General features: G+C 39.4%; 1 protein-coding gene across 2 annotated transcripts in view; it reads right to left on the minus strand.

Annotated features, from left to right (window-relative positions):
* cadm1b (cell adhesion molecule 1b) overlaps window positions 1–22,938 on the minus strand; it is a 256,745-nt gene that overhangs the window by 71,590 nt on the left and 162,217 nt on the right. Inside the window, exons 2-3 of one of the 2 annotated variants that reach the window (XM_088012052.1) lie at window positions 12,569–12,589; window positions 3,239–3,385 (exon numbers count right to left, since the gene is read on the minus strand). In XM_088012052.1, coding sequence (XP_087868178.1) covers window positions 3,239–3,385; window positions 12,569–12,589 — 168 coding nt within the window. The remainder of the gene's footprint in view (window positions 1–3,238; window positions 3,386–12,568; window positions 12,590–22,938) is intronic. The other variant, XM_088012053.1, reaches the window with a different exon arrangement.

Below are 22,938 nucleotides of genomic sequence, written 5' to 3' on the forward strand. Positions count from 1 at the left end.
TCGCAATAAAACATTAATACACAATAATATTGCCTACTTGTGATGCATACACTTTAACTGCAATAATTAGGATTCGCTCACCTCAGCATGCTGTATGCTTGAAAGCCACCAAGCATACAGAAAGCTTGGTGTAAGCTTGGAGCTAATCAGAAAGCATACTTTCTGATTAGCTCCAATAAATGATTAAGTGACAATTTAGGGTCTCTATTAGAACATTTAAAATAAATTTTCTGATGATCCTTAAATATATAAAAAAAATGAATAAAACAAGACACATGCAAAGCGACACAATCCTGAAAGACATGACAAGCTTTTATCTTCACAAAACCGTTCGATCTGTGTACTACATATTTTAACCCACCGATAAACGTGGCAAGATAGCAAACAGTGGGATGTTAGCTTTAAAAAAAAATCATCTACAATTTAAGTAGGACAGCTGTGTGATACAGAAAGAAACTCAAACCTTTTCTGTGTTTAGAGGCAGAGAAAAAAAATTGAGTAATTGAAAGTGTGACAAGTAGGGCTGAACAAGGACCCAAATTTGTCTCGTCTCGAGGCTTTTGTACATCATTTCAACAGAGGTCCCAATAATTGCAGAGAGTGCTGTGTGCGTGTGTGTTCTTTAATAGCGGTTAATTGCTTTTGTTATAAAGCATAATAGTTTAAAATACTTGTGACATTTTGTGTTGCCACATTTGGGAAAGTAGCAGCAGCTGACTCATTTTCTGTATGCCACCTAATACATTAAGACAAATCAGCTTGGTTATGTTTAATTGTAGGTGATAAATGTTAATTTAAGGGTGAGGCGATATAAACTGCGGCATCCTCGTCCGACACCTCGTCCATGGTAATGAGTGATAACTAGTAACAATTTCTTGTTTAATTGCTGGTAATAGAATTAAAATGTATTACATATGCAAAACTAAATTAAGATCTGACATTTTTAAGACATTTTGCAGCCAGAAATCTAAAAAAAAAAAAAAAAAGTATGCACTTTTAATAATTAGCAACTGATATTCAAAGAAGAAAAGTACCCTAAAACATAATTTTCTACAATAAAATTGTCAAATGGTGTATACTATGGACAATATTACTTGGTAAGAAATAGCACTATGAGATTTTTTAACATGACAGTTTTGTTTGCAGGAATATTTCACATAAATGTGTGCCTGCTTTTTGGTAACACAGAAAAGGACAGAGTGATCGCTCTTTCTTACTCCAAAGATCCGCCTTCACAGGAAAAGTAGATTAGCTTGATCAAAGTATATGTGTAAAGACACAAACTGTTCAAAGTGCTGTTTTTCTCCAGGAGAACAATTCAAAGATGAAGGAAAAGGAAACAACAATTTGTACAACGGTGACAATACGGAAGTATTTTTGGTGCAAAAGTATTTGTACCTTTTAATTATGAAGTCGAAGTCAGAGAGAAAAAGCCAACAGGAGTTTTTCAATTGTACATTTTGTAAACTTTCACAAATACAAAGCAGCAGTTATATCACTTCAAATTCTTCAGTGCAAGAGCACAAACTGTATTCTTTGAGTCGCACTTAAAAAAAAAATCCCACACGGACAGCTTTGCCCCTAAATGATTCCAAACAAATGGTGCAAAAACAAATCCACATACCTGTGTCAGACAAAAAAAAAAACTTGTGAATATTTGTTCATCACTCAGACACAAAACTACTGTTACACCTTCACAGAGTCTTCAGTGCGGATCACAGATTCTGTTCTACAAATCACAAAGTGCAAAAGGCTTGTAATAAATTTTTTTTTGTAATAATATTTTTCCCAAACTAAGTTCGGTACATTTGGAGCCAAGCCAATTCAAACACCTGTATAAACATTTTTTAAAATATTTTTCTTCTTAACACAGATACAGATACAAGTCAGTGACTGAAACTATACAAAACTGGTATTGCAAATCACAAATTCTGTTTTAAGAGCCTTTTTTTTTTCTTTCTTGGTCATACTGAAAGTGAAACAAAACCGATTTGTTTCTTGTGGGTAGTACGTATGCCCGTACAGCAGGGGGCGATGCCAAACTCAGTATAACAAGCCAGAAATAATTTCCATTCTGATGATTCCTATTTTTTGAAGGGCATTATGTCGTACAGAAACATCATAATCCATTTTATTTATGGTTACGGCTTTAAGTGGTTTTTATTTTGGTTTCATTTAATGTTTTTGGTTGTCGTGTTTTATTTCGGATATTTGCATTGTCTTCCAGCTCCAGTGTTGTGTTTTTTACAAAATTAAAGTTTATAGGTCTTGCATTTTCATGGCATTATCAATATATTACATGAATGTGTATTAGAATCATAATGCTGGTCAGAACCGGAGCAGAAAGCACTAATTTGTCACTGCGGTGAATTACAGGTGAACTAGACTCTCTACAGATCATTTTTGAATCCCGGGAGGAGACGCCGATCTGCCCTGACTTTCTCCTCCTCACTGAATAAATTACCATGTAAATCTTTACCTCATGCACTCACACTGGAGTTGGAGATTTAACCACGACCGTTGTCATCTCGCGTGGCCCTCGTGTCATACATTTATGCTCGGATTTTGCGTTTGTTATGTAACGTCACCGCTCTGGCAGATTTAGCTTCATGCTAGGGTGCATCTTTTTTACATATGTCTCGCCGTCATGGAAATAAAAGCACTGCGAGGTACAAAACCGAACGCAGTTGAAAAGCAAAAGATGTAAAAACAAAAAAAATTAAGATACGTGCCCTTTAATCCTGCTTTGGTAAACTCTGATGCAGAAGAGAAGTGCAGAGCAGTGAGACAATGTGTTATGTTTGTTATGGTCCCAAAGCTGCTGCCTGCATACTTTGTCTCATTCCCCTCTCCCCACCTTCTCACTCCCAAAAGTTAGCTCTAAAAGTTAACACTAAGAAGGAACAGAGATTCCTCAGCTGTCAGAAAAACTAAGAAAACAAGAAACTATTTGAGAAAAAAAATACATAAAATAACTTTTTCTTCCTCCTCCACCTAAAGTTCTGAAAGAAATATTCCTGGTTTGAGGCAGAAATCAAACCTCTGTAGGCAGCCGGAATTGGAGAAAATTGGATTTCCACTTACTCCATCCCTTTTGTTGTGGCAAACAATATTTCTCTCAGTTACAGTAAAAGGGGGCATGACTGTGCATTTTAAGAAACTCCAGGAATCGCGAATGCAGCTTTGCATTTCGGGCAGATGGGAGGGGCAGGTGGAGGGGAGGTGGAGCGGCACTCACGTCTCAGATCTCTGAAGTAGATGGTCTGTCGGTTCGGGTTCAGCAGCTGGATGACGGAGTCGTCGTTGTTCCTCACTCGGCAGCTAATGGTGGCCGTCTCTCCCTCGATCACCGACACGTTGTCAGTCGCCAGGTTCTGGCTGTCAACTAGAAAAAACACAAACACAAAAAAAGACAACTCTTAAAGTGGCAGTGTTATGTGTTAATGCCATTTCATAGCAGAGTCAAGTAACCTTCAATTGTTATAAAAATGCTATAAAAATGTAAATACAACTTCAAAAGAAATATTACTTCGCAACTTAACACCTTAAAATTGGGCCTCTGTCTCCAGCTCTTTCTGAAACTTCAGGAAGTCATCACAACATGGCTCCTCTATTAACCCTTTAACCACATTTTTACCAGTGTGTCACTGAGAAGTAGCTCATACAATGAAGTCAGCTGATGCACAGTCCCACCAGGTGATTGCTAATTGCTGCTGGCTAGTCTGAAGGAGCTGGTTGGTGGGAGTCGCTTGGAAACCGCAGGTCTGAAATGAATGGTTGCCCCGGGAAATTAAAGGATCAAAGCAAAACTCCAGGTATGTTTTTGATGAAGGAATAACATCATAACATAATGTAAAGTAAAAAAAAAAAAACAACAACTTGATTTTACACAACACTGCTGCTTTAGCGAAACTTTCCCTGCTGGATGTCTAGAGTCTATTAAATACTTAGACGTTGTTGTTTTTTTTTTTTTTTCTTTTGCTCCATGTCAACAGACGGAGCAAAGCTATGTGAAGAGGCTGTGTAGATTGTCAGTTTGCAGCCATGTCTAATCCTTTTAATATAAGAGCCATGTGCAGTGTTTGTCACTATTGATCTCCCCCCACAGCTCAGAGTAGGCCCTGCGAACGAATGCCAGATGGGCTGTAAGCTCTGCTGCCCACAAAGATGCCGGGAGAGGAAAAGGATATGAAGGGAAAAGAAAAAGAAAAAAAAGGGACAATGAACAAGTGTAAGGAAAGTGGAAACCCGGCAGATATGGGCGGGGCGGTTGGAGGTGAGAAAGATGGAGGACGGTTAAATCGAGAACGGCGAGAGGAGGAGTCGGATGGCGTTTCTGGTTAAGCTTTTTTTTTTTTTTTTAATCGAAGCTCTCCATCTGAGGTCGGTGTGTGCTCAGCGGTTCTGTTCCCCCCGTCTGCAGGAAATACAAGCATCTGAGTCACTGTCTGTACGCCGGCCATTATTGACGCCCCCCCGCCCACCTCCCTGACAAGACTTTGGACCTTGTCATCATAACTTACACCGTACTAAACCCCAACACACACACACACACACACACACACACACACACACACAAAACGCCTGGCTTTGTTTCCCCACCCTGTCTTCAGAAAGAAAGAAGAAGGAGAAAGTCAAAAGTCACCTTGTGCTATATTTATTTGGCAGGAGCCAGAAAAAAAAAAAAAAAAAAAAAAACATAAAGGAAACACGTTTAATGCCTCAGATTCACACCAGCGGAGAAACAACACTCCTAGTTTCATTCCCCCCCTCCGATCCTAAAAAAAAAAGAGAAACATCAAAAGCACATTTGCATGCCTGAGTTGTCAGACACCTCTATTGCATTCTGACATTTACAAAGTGGAAAGGGGGTTGGGGGGGGGGGAAGAAATGCCTGCGTTTTCCGATAGCGATAATGGGAATAGACAGCCAAACTAACATGATTCAAAATGAACTCTGCAAATGCGGCGAGCAATAAGAAATTAACCTCCTGTGGAGAAAAGCTCCTCAGACCTGTCTGATGCAATGAACTACCCATTTTATTCCACTCCTCTGCCAGCCCTCAGGTTCAGGACAAAAGAAGGGTAATAGGTACAAAAAAAAAACAAAACAACAAAAAAAGAAACAATTATGAGTCAGAGGACACAATGTAGGCAATTAAAAGTTTATTGTTGCCTCATAATGGGCTTTAATTCGTTTCTGCTAAATACTCGTTTCATACATCAGGTCCCGTTTAATCAATTCATTTCGAACTGCGTTGTTTTAAAAGAAAAAAAGAAGGTCCAGGTTTGATTTTCAGATAAGGTCAGAGATCTAGAACGACAAATGGGAAATTATTTAAATTTGCTTTCAATTTACGAGCAAAAATAAATGTCACCTTACGGCGACATTTATTTCTCTGTGACCCCCAGGATGCGCTGACTCGCTCAGTAAAGCTTAAGTAGGACTAATTTGATAAGAAGTTTCACCTTAAGCTTGATCAGCTTAATTACTTGTCAGGCATCTTCAAAGAAAATTAAAAAAACAAACATACATACATAAATAGAGAAAATAAAGATATGATGTAAAGAGGAACAGTTGGAGGATAAACCAACTCAGCGCTGTCCCCCACCTGTGACCCCCACCCCCACCTGTTGCTGTGTTATCTGCTAGTCAGCTAGGTAAGTAAATAAACACAATTTTAACATATAAGGAAATAAGCATTTCATTTAAATCGACTTTTGGATTCATTTTATTTGCTTTAAATATCTGAAATTTGGCCTAACTTTTGACGTGAACGTTTTCCTGTCTTATCCTCTTGATCTGATAAACTCACGTTCTCCTTTCACTCCACCCCGTTGTTTGTTTGTTTGTTTGTTTGTTTTTTTAAGCAGCTGTGGGGGTAAAACCTGAAACTGCTGCTGGTGCAAGTTACTCAACATGCCGTTGCTAGGCAACCGGAGAGTGAGTGAGTTGGTCGATGACAGATTTTTCTTAGCTGGCTGAGAGAGGCTGAGCAGCTGAAGCCTTTCCTCTGCCTACATCTCCCAGAATGCTGTGTGGTTCAGTGAAATTATTGAACATTTTATCAGACGTACTTTCTATTAATACTGATTACATGTCTATCACAATATACTTCTATTGATTTCTTGACTCTCCGGCACCCAATTTCATAATCATAGTATTTCATGGTCTTGCAGTTATTATTGAACAAAATGAACTAACAACTTCCCAAGTTATCAAAACCTTTTTAGCGCATTTTTTTAAAATTTACTCCTAGAATGTTGGCATCCTTTTTAAGATCACATTCAAACAAGTTCACATTCATTTAGAAACAGCAATACTAATGTTTAAACTCAGGAAGAGTTCGGAAATCAATATTTGGTGGAATAACCAGGAGGCTTTCAGTGCAGAGGGCTCTTTATTTTTTCGATTCCACACATTTTTGTAAACATCAACAAGCTTCTGGCATAAGTCTGGTTTGATAATTGATCTTTATTTTCTTTCTTTCTTTTTTTTTTCTTTTTTTTTTTAGGAAAACTGGTCAAACTAATTTAAACTGGTTGACTTCTTGGTGTAGATAAATAGATTTGAGTACAGGAACAACAAAGAAGTTAGAAGTTAGTCAGCTTTGTCTATCTCAAGATTAACTTTGATTTGTGTTTGGGATCATTTGTTGAACACCCAACTCTCTCATTTGACAAAAAAAAAAAAAAGCTAATTATTTCTGGGCAAAACCTAGGCACCATCAAGAATAACTTTCAAACTGGGAGCTGCAGGAGGACCAGTATCCACCTTCAAAGTTATACTGGTGCTCAGTTCCCATAAGAGAAGCAGTCAAATCAAGCCAGAGTTACACCAGAATCTTTTTAATAGGTACAAAAAATGTGTGGTTCCTCTGCCATGCGTTAAATATTAGATACATATTAGTGTAGTCATGAATACGTCTGAGCCTGTATTCATGACTTTCAACAAGCTTGAATGAAAGAAAAATATGTTTTTATAAATTACTCCAAGTTGTCTCTTGTGTTGTTATTCTGGTTCAAATAAGACATCAAAAGCCCAAAATCAATACAATATTCAGACAGACGATAAACTTCTACCCTGACTTGTATATACTGTATCCAAAACACTAATAAATATGGGAAAAAAACATGATTAAGATTGATATTTACAACATATTGAGTCTGTATGTTAATAGCACCAGTGCACGTGTAAATCTTTCCAGTACTTTTGAAACATTTTTTTTTTTTTTTTTAGGAAAAGCATGCAGCAATTTCAACTTCGAAATCCCCGCGCCTCGTAATAAATACTGCCAAAGATGAGCCGGAAAGCAATATAAAGAAAAAAAAAGTAGTTTTGATGTCTATTTTATTTCATCGCACTAAGAGCAATATATTTGGCAGTCAAAACAGCAACAGAGCAGCCTCAAAGCAAGGTTACTCTGCTCCCAATCTGCTGGACTGAGAGACAGAGAACCGGCAGGGAAAAAAAGAAAAAAAAAAAAAAAAAAGATAAATTCTCCATAAGGTTTTAGCAGCCCCCAAGCAAGGTTGGTACCCCTCCAACATCCCAGCCTCGGCTCATCTCCAATTCAAAACACACATAAATAACGTCGCTGTGATTAGCAATCCCATCAAAGTGAAAACAGGCCACTTTGTGGAACATGGAGGGTTTTCGCAATTGAAGTAAACATTTTCAATTGCCTCGGCATCCTGGTCATGATTGGGTGCAAATGAGGAGAGGCAGTCATTAATTCTCCGTGGTGGGTGGGGGATGATGGTGGTGAAGGAGGGTGGGGGAGTTGGGACGGGGGTAGTGGGCAGAGATATAGCACAGATGACTGGCTGATAAATTCACACTCATTCCAGCAGCTGTCTGGGAGAGTAAAGTGCCTGTATCTCTACACATGGCTGCCCTCCTGTTCCCGCATCACAACATACTGAATGAAACAGTCTGAGGAAAATACAGACCTTCAAAAAGTCTGTGCACTCTCCGAGGGGATGTACAATCTGGCGAAAGGAGTCTGGCACGGAGGCGCGGCTCATCAGCCGTACTCAGAATGCAAAACGGCACCCCCCCATCCCCCCCGCACCCCTCTTCATTCCCCCCCCTTCCGCAACACACACAAACCGTTCTCAGGGAAAAAGTTGACGAAATCTAGAAATTTTCAGCGGATTGGCTCCTCCATCAGAAATTCAGAGACCGGCACCTTTTGAATCGCGTTGGCTCGCTCTTTGAACTTTTCTCTCTTGTTTTCACATCAAAAGACATGAAAGGGGGGCAGCAAAATGCGGGACAGTCAGCGCCCCCTCCTCATCCACCCCCCGACCCCTCCAACTCCCTGATTTCTCTCCCATGAGTCAACGGTCTCTGCGGCAGCAGTCGTGTTCTCTCAAGAGAAAAACCAGACCAGTGTTAACAACATAAAGTTTCTCATTCCTCTTGCTGTGATTCCGCTTCTTCTTAGCCGTTAAATCCCGAGCCTCGTGATGAAACGGCGTCTTAACGTGTTCACAAATGAGAAGGGTGTAATTAGAGCTGTGCCGTTACTTAAAAAAAAAAAAAAAATCTGGTATTGGTTAAGTTTGGTGATTTGACCAAAAACACTCTTAGAGGAACTCAACACAACTTCAAAAGAGGAATGTTAAGATTTTTTTTTTTTTTTAAAGTGCTGCAAATATTAAAAATTCAGTTTCATTATCATATAATTATTTTGTGCCACTTCAAATCACGGCTTGAAACTTGTGTTCCAATTTAATCAAGCAAAAATAAATAAAATATTAGAAAATCACTTTGATGTTGACTTAATTTCCAGATGAAACTTTCTTTTTTGGATTACCAAATTTCATATATTTAACCAAACTTGCTCCTGTGTAATAATTAAAAGTGTACTTCTTTTATAAATTCCTCATAAATCTGACAAAAATTATTGTATAGTAGGTTTTTTTGTATGAAAGTAATAGATTTTTGTTCTAGTGCAGATTAAAGTAAAATGTCTGACCAATTATAAATGCCAGCAATTTTACAAAATACAACTTTCCCCTGTACTGTATGTATTAATGTTGTCTCACAGCATAGAAAAAGGCACCAATTAGTTACTGCGACTTTTTATATCACACTGTGGTAAAATTGTTTGGCCTAACACCCCACAGAGTTATTCTGATTTTGCTTTTTTGTCACAGTTCAAAGTTTTAGGCCATCAAACAACTTATAAGGTAAGAGATAACCTGAGAAAATATAATAAATAAATAAATAAATAAATAAATAAATAAATAAATAAATTCATGTATTAGGGGAAACCAGCTATCCAAAACAACATGTAAAAAAATAACACAATCATGAATTAATTGTGATCAACTAATTTTTTTTTTTTTTTTTGGAAAGATGATTTCAATCTCAATAGCCACACCCAGGCAGGATTACTGTCAGACTGGAGAGAAACAAGAAATAACTTGTCTCTCAACAGGAAGTACGTTTGCCGTCAGGTCTTGATCTAAAGAACAGATGAGACGCCACAGACATCCATCAGTCCGGAGAGGCTAACAACACCACCTGTAAGATGCTGGGGGTCTGGTGAACCACAGTGGACCCAATATTCACAAACAGAAGAAACACGGAAAGGTGCTGAACCTCTTCCACCAAAATTATCCTCTTCAGAATTCCTCAGCTAAAGTCTGTGATCGAGACAAGAGACTGGTCAAAAATGGCGTCCATTTGGAGATCCTGAAGCTTAACCACAGCCACACTGACCAGACAGGTTTGTCTCATTAAATCTTGCCTTGATCTCACTCTTCAGAAAAAAAAAAAGCATCGTATCGATCAATAGTCAGATGACATGGTAGCAATGTAATGTCCTGTTGCTATGTTGCTGCTTTAAGACCTGGATGACTGGCCAGAGACGGAGAGTCCTGCTCTCTGTCAGAAAATCCTGCAGGAGAACAACCTCTGTTCAGTTATGACCTTAAACTCAAACTCACTGGGGCTATGCAGCAGGACAATGATCACCAGAACACTGACTAATGATTGAATTAATGTACAAATATCATTGCCAGTTGCAGCAACTGCCTTGTAGGTGTTGTTGCCGCACAGCTGAACTAGTCAGTTTTTCGGTTTAGAGGCTCAACTCTATGCGTATCTATGTGATAAGCTTAATAAATTACATTAGCATTGAAAAACCTTATTTTATATCGACTTGTGTTAATATCTGTCACTGATATTAAAATTAGTTTGATGACAAAAAAAAAAAGAAAACCAGAAGAAATCTATTGGGGGCACAAACTTTTTTTTTTCTTTACAACACTATAGCCGTATATTAAAATCCAAATGTCAGTAGCTGTTACAAAGCTGGACCCGGCTGCCTGATGCTGCCTGATTTATGGATTATTGTTTTCTCACACTACAGAACAAAAGCACCAATATGGTTCTAGCCATTGATTTTACCTACTGAAACTGGAAGTATAGGTCGGACTGCTGACTTTTGTCCCCTGCGTTCAATGAGCCAGTGGGAGGTTTTACACGAAGACTGTAAGTTCACATTTATGTTGTCAACCACAATCATTCTCCCCTCATATTACCGATGCTGTTGAATAGAGACTCTGTGAGTACTGAAACGTCAGTCAGGATTTGTCTATAACAGCTAATTTAAACATTGACTTCACATTTAACTAGTGCATCAAAATCAAAGTTTCCACATGCTTTTCATTCATATCTCAGACATAAAACATCACAGAAAAGTCTTTCTCATTTAGAACTAAAGTTACAGGAAGATATAAAGACACTGAATGTCTTTAAAAATGTACACCTGTCTGTGGTCAGAAAGACTTTGCCAAAACACTTTTTCTTCTCAAGTAAGCCTGTTTTTATATTAAAAATAAAAAGTCTAAACACTTTAATACTTCAATATCAGTTGACCACGGTCTGCATCCCTTCGCTTCAGCCTAAGCTCTCTATGGTGAGTGTGGTAAGCACAGACACTGTGAAAAACATACATGCTTCAAAAATACCTTTGTCTTAATTGTGCTCTGTAATAATATTGTGTATCTACCTGCTGTTTCTATAACATGAAGATATGGATTAATAAGTTATTAATACTGTATGATCATATTTCTATGCAGTCTGCCACAAATGTCATTAAAGTTTTCAGAGGTATAAACTCCTCATGCCACAATATGCAAAAGCTCAGTCTGCTCTGATGAAGAATCAGTCACTTCAAATTACTTGTTGTGGTTCCAGCACCTGAGGCAGTTTGACCTTTTTTTTTTTTTTTTTTAATTTATTTACTTTTTAATTCAACTTGTAATTTCTGGCATAATTTGGGAAAATTTGGACAAAACATTTAACTTTAATTCTTCAATTATTAATATGTAAAAACAAACAAACAAACCAAACAAAACAACTCAGTAACATCCCAACTAAAACTCACTTTATGTATTATTTTTACTGTACACTGGAAATATTACACCTGTTGTACAATATATTTAATAGATGTTTTAAATATTAAAACATCCAACTCTGAATGTCTATGTTTAGGTTTATTAAGAATTCATTTATAGATTTATTTTGAGATTAACATATTTCCATGTACATATTATATTATATTTACATTGAAATTACTTATAATATCACACACATCTTTATTTTTTTATTAATTTTATAGCTCTTATGTTAACATTTGTATTTGCTAATATTTAACACTCTGGATGGAGTCGTTTGTCAACAAATAAGCAAATAAAGTTTATTCTTATGCCCTTAAATGTTTTATCTTACATCCATGGAAAGAGATCCCAACATCAATAAAAAAAAAAAAGAAGAAAATTAATAATTGAGGACAGTTGGTCAGAATTAATTGAATTCAATTGATATGGATGTTTGACAGTAACCGTAAATAACCAGATAAAAATCTGAGTTTGTTTTCAACGCCGACTGTTGCTACTTTCGGAGCGCAGCGCTTTTGTTCCAATTAGAAAAACTCCAGGATGAAGTTCAACCGAGGAGTTTAGGGCAAACATAATTCGATAAGAAGGAGTGGCTTCTGGAAACCGAATGTCTCCAAAATCTAATCGAGAACCAGAGAGGCCATCAGCATTACTTACCCTTGGAAACGGAGTCATTTAGGTTTACTTTCCATTAAGCAGCTACATGTAATTACGTAATGAATTACAGTTGTTTTTCTGTTTCTTTTCAAACAAACAGCAGACAGTGAAAAACATTCCCGATGCTATAAGTGGTAACGATCGGCTGAGAATGGAAACAGAGCGGACAAACACATTGTGGAGCCGGTAAAGAACTGGGTTAGAGGAGCGATACTGTTAGAATACCGAGTGGCAAAACAACAACAACATCAACAACAACAACTAAGAAACATGCGAGAGGAACTCAGACTAATTAATTACACTATGTGGCCAAAGGTTGATTTTAAAGGAAGACAACAAATGCATGGCTTTCTAAACCGTCTCGAAAGCAAACACACAACATAAGCAGGCGTGTAAATATGGACAGATGAACAGACTGGGACGGACAGCCAATCAACAGACGCACAGAAGCGAGCGCTTCCAAATGAACAGCAGGTAGAAGGAAGAAGTAGTACCTGTCACGGTTTCAGCAGCTCCTGTGTTGTTGCAGCGCAGGCGAGGATGAGAGGAGAGAGAGAGAGAAAAAAAGAAAGGTTGTAAGCAGACAGCCTGCAAGCAAAGAGCCATATTTAATTATTATTATAATTTTTTTTCATAATTGCAGAAAAAGCAGGTTAAAAATCGATAAAAATTCAAGTCCTGTTATTGTGCAATTTTTCACCAATTAGGAAACACAGAAAAAGAGTTCAGAGTGAGCCGGAGACCGTGTTTGATCTCAATATAATGAGCCACTTTCCCCGCTTTCTTCCAGAAATACAAACACAATGAACCTAAGGACTGATTTTTATTTTTTTTTAATTTTTTGTAGTGTCTTTTGTTTTCCACCCCCCTACACCCACCCTGCCTCCACTCATGTCCCTGATTGAGATTCCCGGCCACCCCTACTGTGGAGCAGCCACAGCCTGTAGACTCTCCCCTGGGGACCCGGCAGCGTATCCTGGAGAGAAGGGCACCCATTCGGAACGGTGCCCACCCAAACTGTCATCTCGCAGGGCATGGAAGACTGCCGTGTTCCCGAGTCCCTGCAGCATAGCTCAGGGCTCTGCACCCTCGGGAGCAGCTCCATCATTCATCGCCTGCCATTCATGAAGAGCCCCCCCGTCCCCTGCGAACCACCCACGCACGTCCAAATCCTTATATTTCACACACGATGCTTTATTACATTGACACTTCACACGAGATGTTAGCAGTTCTTGACTTAAGATTGTGAGCAATGGGAAGCCGAGCTTAATGCGCGGTAGTATGTTGAAGCGGCAGCTCGTCTCACTTGTCACTGCAGGTATAATAAGGGTGTAAGGTATGACACGTGTCCTTGTTATGTCCTTTTGTGGGTTTTTTCGGTGTGTCAACAAAGTCCCTCTGGACTGAAGAAACTGACAAATCCCACACAATGGGAAAGAAATTCAAAACATCGCCCCTGTGTCTGCTGCAATACTTCAGGAGATGAAGTATTGCCTTTTGTCAAGGTTTAAGTTTGGGTAAAAACTTTACTCCTATTACGTGACACGATGCCATGCAAAAGTGTTCGTAGCCCTTGTTTCTTTGTGTATTGTGTCCCTTAAAAACCTCAATTGTCCGTGTATTTTATTATAATTCTACATGGTATTTAACAACTGATCTTTGCAAAAAAAAAAAAAAAAAAGCTCAAACTCAGTAAACATAGGATCAAATGTTTACGTGAATGTCTATTTTTTTAAACAGATTTCAATTGGTTTTAGATCTAGTTATTTTCCCAATCTAAAGCATGCTGATCAAAAGCGTTCCTTCCTAGATTTGGCTTGTACGTCTACGGTGAACTTGAACCAGAGAACCTTCCTCCACACTGATGTATCTCCAACATGGCATGTAAAAAACTTTAAATAGGACTTCTAATGACTTTGCCTTTGACATGAAGGTTATATTCATGGTCTCCATGACAAATAGTTGTATTGTCCAAAGTGGTTCTTCCACCTGATGGTAGTAGTGGATCTCTTCCACTGTTCCCATGTTTTGGTGGATGACCTTGTAAATGACAAATGGTACTGGTCTGTACGTGTATACCGCTTTATCTAGTCAAGAGGACCGCAAAGCGCTTTACACTACACCGTCATTCACACATACATTCACACACTAATCACTATCAGTGTGTGAATGTATGTGTGCTACAGGAGACAGGAGTGAGGATGCCACTGGACCCTCTAACCAACACGACATGTCTTGGTATGCAGTTGTGCCATATGCTCAATTTATGGATGACAAATTTGAAGATTACTCTGAGTTGTTTAAAGCTTTGAATGCTGTTTAAACAAAACTTTCTTTTGGGGTGCTGTGGTGGCGCTGGGGTTAAGCCCAGCCCACATATGGACGCCTTGGTCTGTCGCGGGTTTGATTCCCAGCCTGGTGGCCTTTGCCACATGTCCTACCCCTTCTTTCATTAACCATTTTCCTGTCAATTCACTATCAAACAGAGGCCACAGGAGCCAATAATAAAACCTTTAAAAAAACACTTGCTTTAACTTTCCCACAACTGTATCTGTGACCTGTTTGCCTTGGTCTTGTTTGGCCTCTACTAAACCACATAGGCCTTCACTGAAGTGCAGCACTGATACTGATATTTGCTTAAACACAAGTGGACCATTGGTGTAATAGATTCTACCGAACTCTATTTAGAGAAACCAGTTTGAAGTCCGTGAACAGATTGGAACTAAAGATTTTTATTTGTGAACAAAAGTTCAAACCTAGCAATCCTTTCCCTTCCTCTTCACACTTTCCTGCACTACCTTGTGCTGATCTATCACATTAAATCATGGGGTTTGCGGTTAAAGCACTGTAACTCAACATAATGAGGCCTATGGGTGATCTAGGAAAAAGACACAGAGTGGTTGACAAGTCCGACCCGAGCCTGTCCCAGTCTCACCAGGCCTCGGGACAGCCCATAATGAGGCTTTTGAGCCGCTTTAATTGCCAGGTAATTATAATGTTGTAGCAACATTATGTAAATGACTCATTATCATCTTGTACGTGTAGTCTCTCTGCCCTCTTTTTGTGTTACTCTGTCAGAAGTGTAACACAGAAAAATGTATCACCCAGATATCGGGACACCTCATTGTTTAATCTTGTCAACGGAGACCTATGTCTAAATACAGGAGCTTGAGATGGAGTGGGGGACACCGTCTCTAACCCCTCGGTATGATCCACTTCCTGCCAGTGGCCTCTGAAGGGGGCTATTAATAGCGCTGGTAATGGTTGCGGTCGTGTTGGCCGCCTTCTCCCCTTCGCTCCTCTGTACCTGCAGCACATTAGGTAGAAGTTATGAGGTGCCAGCTCGCCTGTGATTAGATGTCATGGCTGTCGCTCTGCTTAGCCAATACTGATAGACAGATTTCCAGAGGAATGCGTGTGTGACGGCATTCGAGCGAGCGAGCGAGCCCGCTGCACCAATCCGTCAATCACGGCGGATGAAAGCAGGCGCGGCCAGCCCTCCTCCAAATGATGACCGTCCTTGTCTCCTCACCTCTTCTCCCTTCTATCCAAACGTCGCCCCGGTGCTCATCCTCCGCCCCGCTCTGCACAATGATCCAGCAGCGCCGGCAAAGCAGCACTCCAACAGCAGTTGTGTCGCATTTACCTGCTGGAGCCTGGCTCGTTGCGGGCGTTTTGAAAAGGCCGGATTCTTGGCTTTCGAGTGTCTCCGTTAAACCTGTAGCCATGCCAATGGATCCATAACAATGTGCAGTATTTTTGAGCTGCTGAGGCATGCTAAGATCTCAGGAGAGGAGATGTCGGTGCGGTAAGAGTGGCACATTGCCTCTCTTTTTCTCTCTCTCTCTCTCCCTTCATGACTGCTGCTCGGTAAAAGCAGTGGGGTAACACTAATGAGGCAACATTTCTTCACAGTGCTGGAGTGATGCCTTTGAATTAAAGTTCCCTCTTTCAGGTAAAACATTCCCTCGCTTATTTATGCTCATGAACTGCGGCGTGTTGCATGTCATCCTGGTGTGCGATTGCGCTGCACAAGAGGACGGATGTTGTATTGCTGGAGCTCTGTGTTGCTTCCCCTGTTGAGAACACCCACATCGGTTACCTTCAAAACTGTGTTTGCGCACGTGGTTGGAGGAACGCAGTCTTGCTGCGGGTATCCCACTGTGTTTTCATTTAATTAGAAGGGATCAGAGGTGGGCTTTAAACTTTTTTTTTCCCCTCTTCAATCGGATCGAGACGTGAGCTCCCGCAGAGTGGACCTAATAAACACGGGCGACTTCAGAGGTCAGCTTGGATTCACAAAGGAAACTGATCAAACCATAGCAGAACGACCCCCCAAAAAAAAAAAGAAGAAGAAGAAGAAGAGGGAGGAAAACATTTTCCAGCACTTCAAGTAACTCCTTTTCGGTGCTAATCACTTTAAAGTTTACACTAAAATTTACACTTTCTTTTTAAATTTACAGTGCAAACACCCCTCCCTTGACCGCGTTGATTAGAAGCAGCAAGAAATAGAAGTCTTTGAGTTTCGACTAACCCTAACCATAAATGAATAAAATGATACTAAAATAATATATCATGTAATTAGGAGTAAAAATCAGACATTTAGTAGACCATAGCTTTAACAAGGATAAACATATGTCACTATAAAAACAAACAAAAAAGAGTGTTTGTCTTAACATTTGAAACAACACTGAATAAAAATCTCTTCTTGTTGATTTTGCTTTCACTGTAAGGATCAGAGGATGTCTCTCTCCCGGCGAGCTCTGTATAAATTACATCAGGTGATTTCAAAACAATATTATCTTAACTTTACATTAGCAGCTTATTACTTCTGCACTTTTAAACACCTTCACAACTAAACAATTTCTTCAAAACTAAAGCCTCCTGCTGCATTCATTCAGGACTTCTTCTCTTTTTACATTCCACCTCAATCTGTGTCATTTATGTTTCTTCTTGCAACGTGTGTACTGTTTGGAACTGGTGGCAAAGGCTTTAACTTTATATTTAATGTGCCAGTTTCATGTCAAATTTGGACAATTTGATCACAGCGATTAACAGACGTTAGCTTGGTTAGCTAGCCAACGTTGGTTAGCGTTGGTCAATGTCTAGTTCTTCAAAATAACCCACCTTCCTGTTCGTTTCATTTAAAAATTCAACCAAATGCCTCTTAAACTATTTTACGACCAGGTTGAAAAAACATTACCCCAAAAAACTGTAAATTTCATGTATGCAAAGAGTGATCCTTGGAGCCATGGTCACAATGGGGAATTGTGATTATGTACTTAAAGGAAAGGGACCTTAAAGTACATTAAAGTCACATATTTGTTCAACAGTATGAACAAGTATGTGAAATTAAATTCTTTAAAAAGAAAGATCTGGTAAGACAGTGTAGGGGTTTTAATAAAACAGACAGATTAGTTTTTATCTTTGAAATAATATTAATTTCAGTCATAAGGGACTTCACCTAGTCTCAGTAAAAACTATCAGTAAATACAACTTTAGACGAATAAAAACCGATGACAAATTAAACCATGGCATTTTTCTTTCCAAGAGAAGAAGAGGGGGAATACCGAGGGATTTATTTTTACTGCTTCCCTTAAGAATTAAGAGAAAGCGGCCAAGTCCAGCTAATCAAATCCACTTGATTAACTGAGCATCACCTCTGTAAAAACAGGAGCTCTGGTAATTTCCTGGCCTGGAGCTTTAAAGTGTGTGTGCATGCGTGTGTGTGTGTGTGTGTGTGTGTGTGTGTGCGCGTGTGTGCGCGTGTGTGTGCGTGTGTTCGCCCCAACACTACAAAAGAAGAACATCAGGAACCATCTTTAAAAAGAAGTCGTTGCTGCCAGTCATTCTGGAGATGTTGAAATATCCGCCATATGTACATCATTAATGTTAGCAGTTCTTTCTCTTTCTCTTTAGTTCATCTACATGTGCTTCGCTGCTTTTATTGATCAAAGCATGACCTCACAGGAAAAATGAAAAACAAGCCATCCTAACATCTGAAGAGCATGCAGCGAAGATAATTTATCCTCTGCACAACTCTCTTTAAGTCCTTATCAGTGTTATTCAGAGTTAATCATAAATATTGTGCCTCCAGGAAGACTTTGCAAAGCTTCATATGTGCATGTTTTGGCAGAATTACATACCGTGACAGCATACGCGGCATATGTCTGCCTTCTCGACTCTTGAGTGGGTGCTAGCTTCCTGAACTTAAGTCTTCTCAGTCGGGCGTTTTGCTGATTTACGGCTGCTCTGATTTATTTTGCAAACCATAGAGTGTTCTTATTTGCAAGCAATCAAATCAGATTTGTTTAGATGTCATGAAGTTTTCAGAATGATCAGGCGTGTCAATGATTTGGACATCAATAGCAGGAAGATGCACACAAACAAGAGTTTCTCTGCAAGTGTCTGTAGACTATTTTTTTTTGCACTATTTCAAAAACATTTAACTCTTCATGCTGACAACATACTAGGACACTAACAATGGACAATGGCATCCAATGGCCACCAGAGTTAGATCCAGTAAAACCATAGAACAACATTGGGATGTCAATGTGTATTGAAAGCCTGACGGTCCTCCAGGCTTTACTTGCCACCCCACCAGGCTAAGCGTTGTTTGTTTATTTTAAATAGTTGTTAGTTTTTTCCCACCAGTAACAGTGACAGTAATGACAGACTAGGCGAGGTTTACAGTTGACGCCGTGACCACCGAGCCTCGCAGGTGTTATGGAGGAAATCCTGGGATGTACTGAGAGATTCACTTTGTGGATGTGCAGCCTACAAATCTTTGGGAAATTTATTACACATTCCCTAGTGTTTTTGGTAAATATGGACCAAAAACACAAAGGAATATTCCCAACATTATCTTGAAAGGCACTTTTGAAGGTAAAAGGGGTGAAACCCATTACCACAAAAGATATAACTAAGAATGTTAATGGTGGCACTATTCCCTTATCTGCCTTTGTGGTACTTACTGAAGGTAAGATAATAACGGATTACAATCTGTTTAACTGAATTTCACTTGAAAAACCCTGAGGTTCCCCATTTACAGTACAGGAAGTTAAGAAGGTTCAGTAAACTGTTGCTATCAGCGCTCACGTGCCACTAAATCCAGGCTAAACAGGCAACAAGCGATCCAAACACACGCTCACCTGCGAACACAAGTGGGAATACTCAGATTAACTCTCCCCAGAGTCAATCAGGACATAATAATCAGGTAGGCTTACAGGAGACGCAAAGCATGTTTCTGCTCGATAAACTGGAACAAAAAGGAGATTTTACATACATCCCCTCAGAGGTGGGTAATTGCTTTCTGTTAATGTGATGCGCTTTGTCCGATGTCTGGCTTGAATGAGTGTGAAAGCCAGAGGGACATGTGCAGCTGAAGAGAGCCTTCATGTTCGGAGATTAAGGGGAAATCCTTGAAAAATGCCAGGAGTTAAAAAAAAAAAAAAGAAAGAAAAAAGGTGGATATATTGAAATTGTTTTGGTATCCAGGTTCTTTTTAGTTTGAGGCTTTTGCTGTTAAAAAAAAATAAATAAATAAAGGCAAAAAATGGTGCAAATTAGAGGCTAAACCCGACACAGATCAGTTTCAAGACTGGCTTTGAAAACGGTAGACATGTAGGATCATAAGTGTGTCGTTTGCTGTCTACAGTTGATAAGAAAGAAAAAAAAAACAACCCACAGAGTTATTAACAACCTTTAGTGACATCAGTGCCACTGCTTAGGTTGCATTCATCTCTTCCAGTTGTGTGGAGAAAAAAGGGAAAGCTCTAGCACATTTCCGACAACTCACGATGCCAAGCTGCTGATAGGTGCCAAGCTCCACCTGATACTCAAAGTAAAAAATAAATAAATAAAGAAAATAAATAAATAAAAAATGTTTAAAAAAAAAAAAAAAAGCTGTCAGTGCTTGGGATTCGGCTTGGCACATTTATCACAAGGTAACGTGATGAAACAACACTCCTCTCCAACAGGCGTAACGTCTCAATTCAACGTAAAATGAGGTAGGAAGAGCGTTAACGTGACACGCAATTAAGAGGCGCTGATTGTGACGAATGTAGCGACTTTACAGGTCTATAAATCAGCAAGCAGCTGTTTTTTTCCTGTTTCTTTCTTCTTTTTTTTGACGGGAGGTAAACAGAGTTCCCCTTTCTTTGTCGCAGGCTCAATAATCCACTCTGTTATGTTAACAAGACAGGCTGAGTGAGCGCGGACTAAAGTGCAGCAGCAGCAGCGGAGAGATTCCCGCTTAAAGCCGAGGCAAAGCTTAACCTCTGGCGAAGTGACACATCACGCCTCATTCAGACGATCTATTTCAGGTGACGCTGCAACTTCTTCATGTCTCTCCCCCTCAGAAGCAGAAGCCGACATGAAATCCCCACAAAATCCTCTTTTTTTCTTTCTTATTTATTTGTTGCGGTTTTTTTCCTCTCTTTTTTTTTTGTTGTTATATTTTTTCCCCCCCAACTCGGCCTCAGTTGTTGAAAGAAAGTTTAGGAGGGAGAGCTGCGTTCGCTACCACAGGAGAGAAACCGATGCTGCGATTCAAGCGGGATCAAAACGATCACACAGTGTTTTGCATCAAAGACCCGCGATGAATTCTTGAGGGGAAGAATCTCTGCTATTCTGGTGAAAAACTGCGATGCCTCGCCTATGGTGTGGGCCTCCTGCGTGGGAATTTCACAATACTCTGGAGGGGTTCTAGTGTGATTTTTTTTTTTTATTTTCACACAACGTCTGCGATCGTTTCTGCTCACTGCAGCTCCCTGTGCAAAAAGTATTCATACTCTTTAAACTTTCTGTTTTGTCACATTATGTCCAGGAAAGTTAATGCATGTTTGTGGGAATTTTGTGAGGGGGACGAGTACTGAATAATTCTGAAGGGATGATTTTCTTTTTACAGAACAAATGAATAATTTAAGTGTTTGGCATGGATTTGTACCTTGATGTGATACCCCTAAATAAAAATCAAATGCATCCAGTTGCATTAAGAAGTCTCTTCAAATAGGAAGGATACAGATTATGTGACTAAATGTCAGTATGTATCCAACAGTTCTGTGTGACTTGAGTTATGTAAAAATAAATAAAATAAAACAGCAATATGAAGACAAACGAACATGTAGAAAGATGAGAAGTTTGAAGAATAGTTAAGTTGTAAAACAGCACATGTTCATGTCAACAATAGAAGAAAACCTGTTTTTAGACTGGGACACAATGAAATGATTTACATTAAAATATATTTATTGTTTGAATGGGGTAGTCAATAGCTTAGCAAACAAGCACCCCCTTGTTCTATGTTTCGCGTGATGCAGAGCGTCTGGACCCTCAGATGGAGGCGTTGGCTCTGACGAAGTTTTAAATCTTACCCACTTGCTAACGTCTGGCCATGATTTATGTAGCGTGCCAGCCAGATGCTATGAAGCTTGCCGGAAATTGCTTGCACTGAAAACAAAACGTCCTCCATCGCAAACAGAGAGATCCCAAGTCAAATGAGACGGCCGTTAATGTTAATTCAATATTTGGACTGAACGCCTTTGTTCACTCCCTCCGCTGCCGTTACCAAACTACAACCATGGCAGAAAATCAAGTTCAAAGTTTGAAAATCCAGCTCAATGGGAGAAATCCCAGATGGAGCAGTAAAGGGAGATGAGAACTGAGCAGAAATAAGCTCTAGTGCACATGTGTCAAACTCAAGGCCCGCGGGCCACATGTGGCCCGCCATGCCATTTTATGTGGCCCCCCCAGCATTTTATAAGCCAATGATTGACTTAAAATAGGTTTTGAGCACGAATTGACTACAAACTACATCTCCCACAATGCATTCCGATTGTTACCAGCCAACATTACGGCTTCTCGCCACTAGAGAGCAGCAGAGTCACCTCAAGCTGCTTATTGATTTTCCGAGCAAATAAAACTGAGATGTCTACAAGCTAACATCAAAACGTCCAAGAAAAGAAAAATCGATTTACAAGTAAGACTGTGAATGAAGATGTGTGAGTTGGTGTCAGGGCGGCAGGTCGCGCTAGACTTTTTTGTTATCCGTTATCTTGATCAACAACATAAAAAGAATCGGTCATGCACTATTTTTATCCGTGAAATTACAATCATATTAACATCGGCTATTTAGTCGCATTTTATGTGGTTTAGTTAATATTCACCGTGAATCCAGATCCCATCACAAATTAAGCAGACAAATGCATCTACATCTAAGCAACTTCACTTAAATTAATGTTACTTCACCCGCTGGGGTCTGAACGCACTTCCTCCTGGTTCCCGGTCTTGTGAGCAGCGGACTCCGTATGTTACAGTCTAATTAACTTTTGCATCGTCATTTATTTCCTCAAGATAAAGTACCGGCTCCTCAAATGGATCCTCAACGTTGCATTCTCTTTAGTTTTCTCTGTAATGGAGACTTGAATTTAACGCTCCATTTCAACCAAAGCTTTGTAATGCGCTTCCTAACCAGACGCTCCAAACCGTCCGGTCCATAACTCTTCAACACGCTGTCAGCTCCCGGTCAGAAAGACGCATTTAGTTCAGAGTCCATGAGATGATATTCAGAAAGGATTTTTAATTAATTGATTTCAGTTGCCTCTGAGACTAAATCTTTGCGTAAAGTCTATAATGTCTGCCCATGTGACTTGTTTTTATTATTTGTTTGCTTACCTTTAAACACTGATTTAAATATTGTAATTTTTAAACTGAGCAGTAATTTTACATCCATGGAAACTCAAATGTAATATTTAAAACTTCAATACATAAAATCAGTTATTTAACTATATGAGATGTTTAATTTATTTTTAACATTGTATTTTTATACATTTATGCTAGGGCTGCCCAAGTCTAGTTTTCCAGAGCT

The sequence above is a fragment of the Poecilia mexicana genome, unplaced genomic scaffold (assembly GCF_051168715.1).
Source record: "Poecilia mexicana isolate PSO_F unplaced genomic scaffold, ASM5116871v1 scaffold_13, whole genome shotgun sequence".
In the NCBI taxonomy this organism is placed as follows: domain Eukaryota; kingdom Metazoa; phylum Chordata; class Actinopteri; order Cyprinodontiformes; family Poeciliidae; genus Poecilia; species Poecilia mexicana.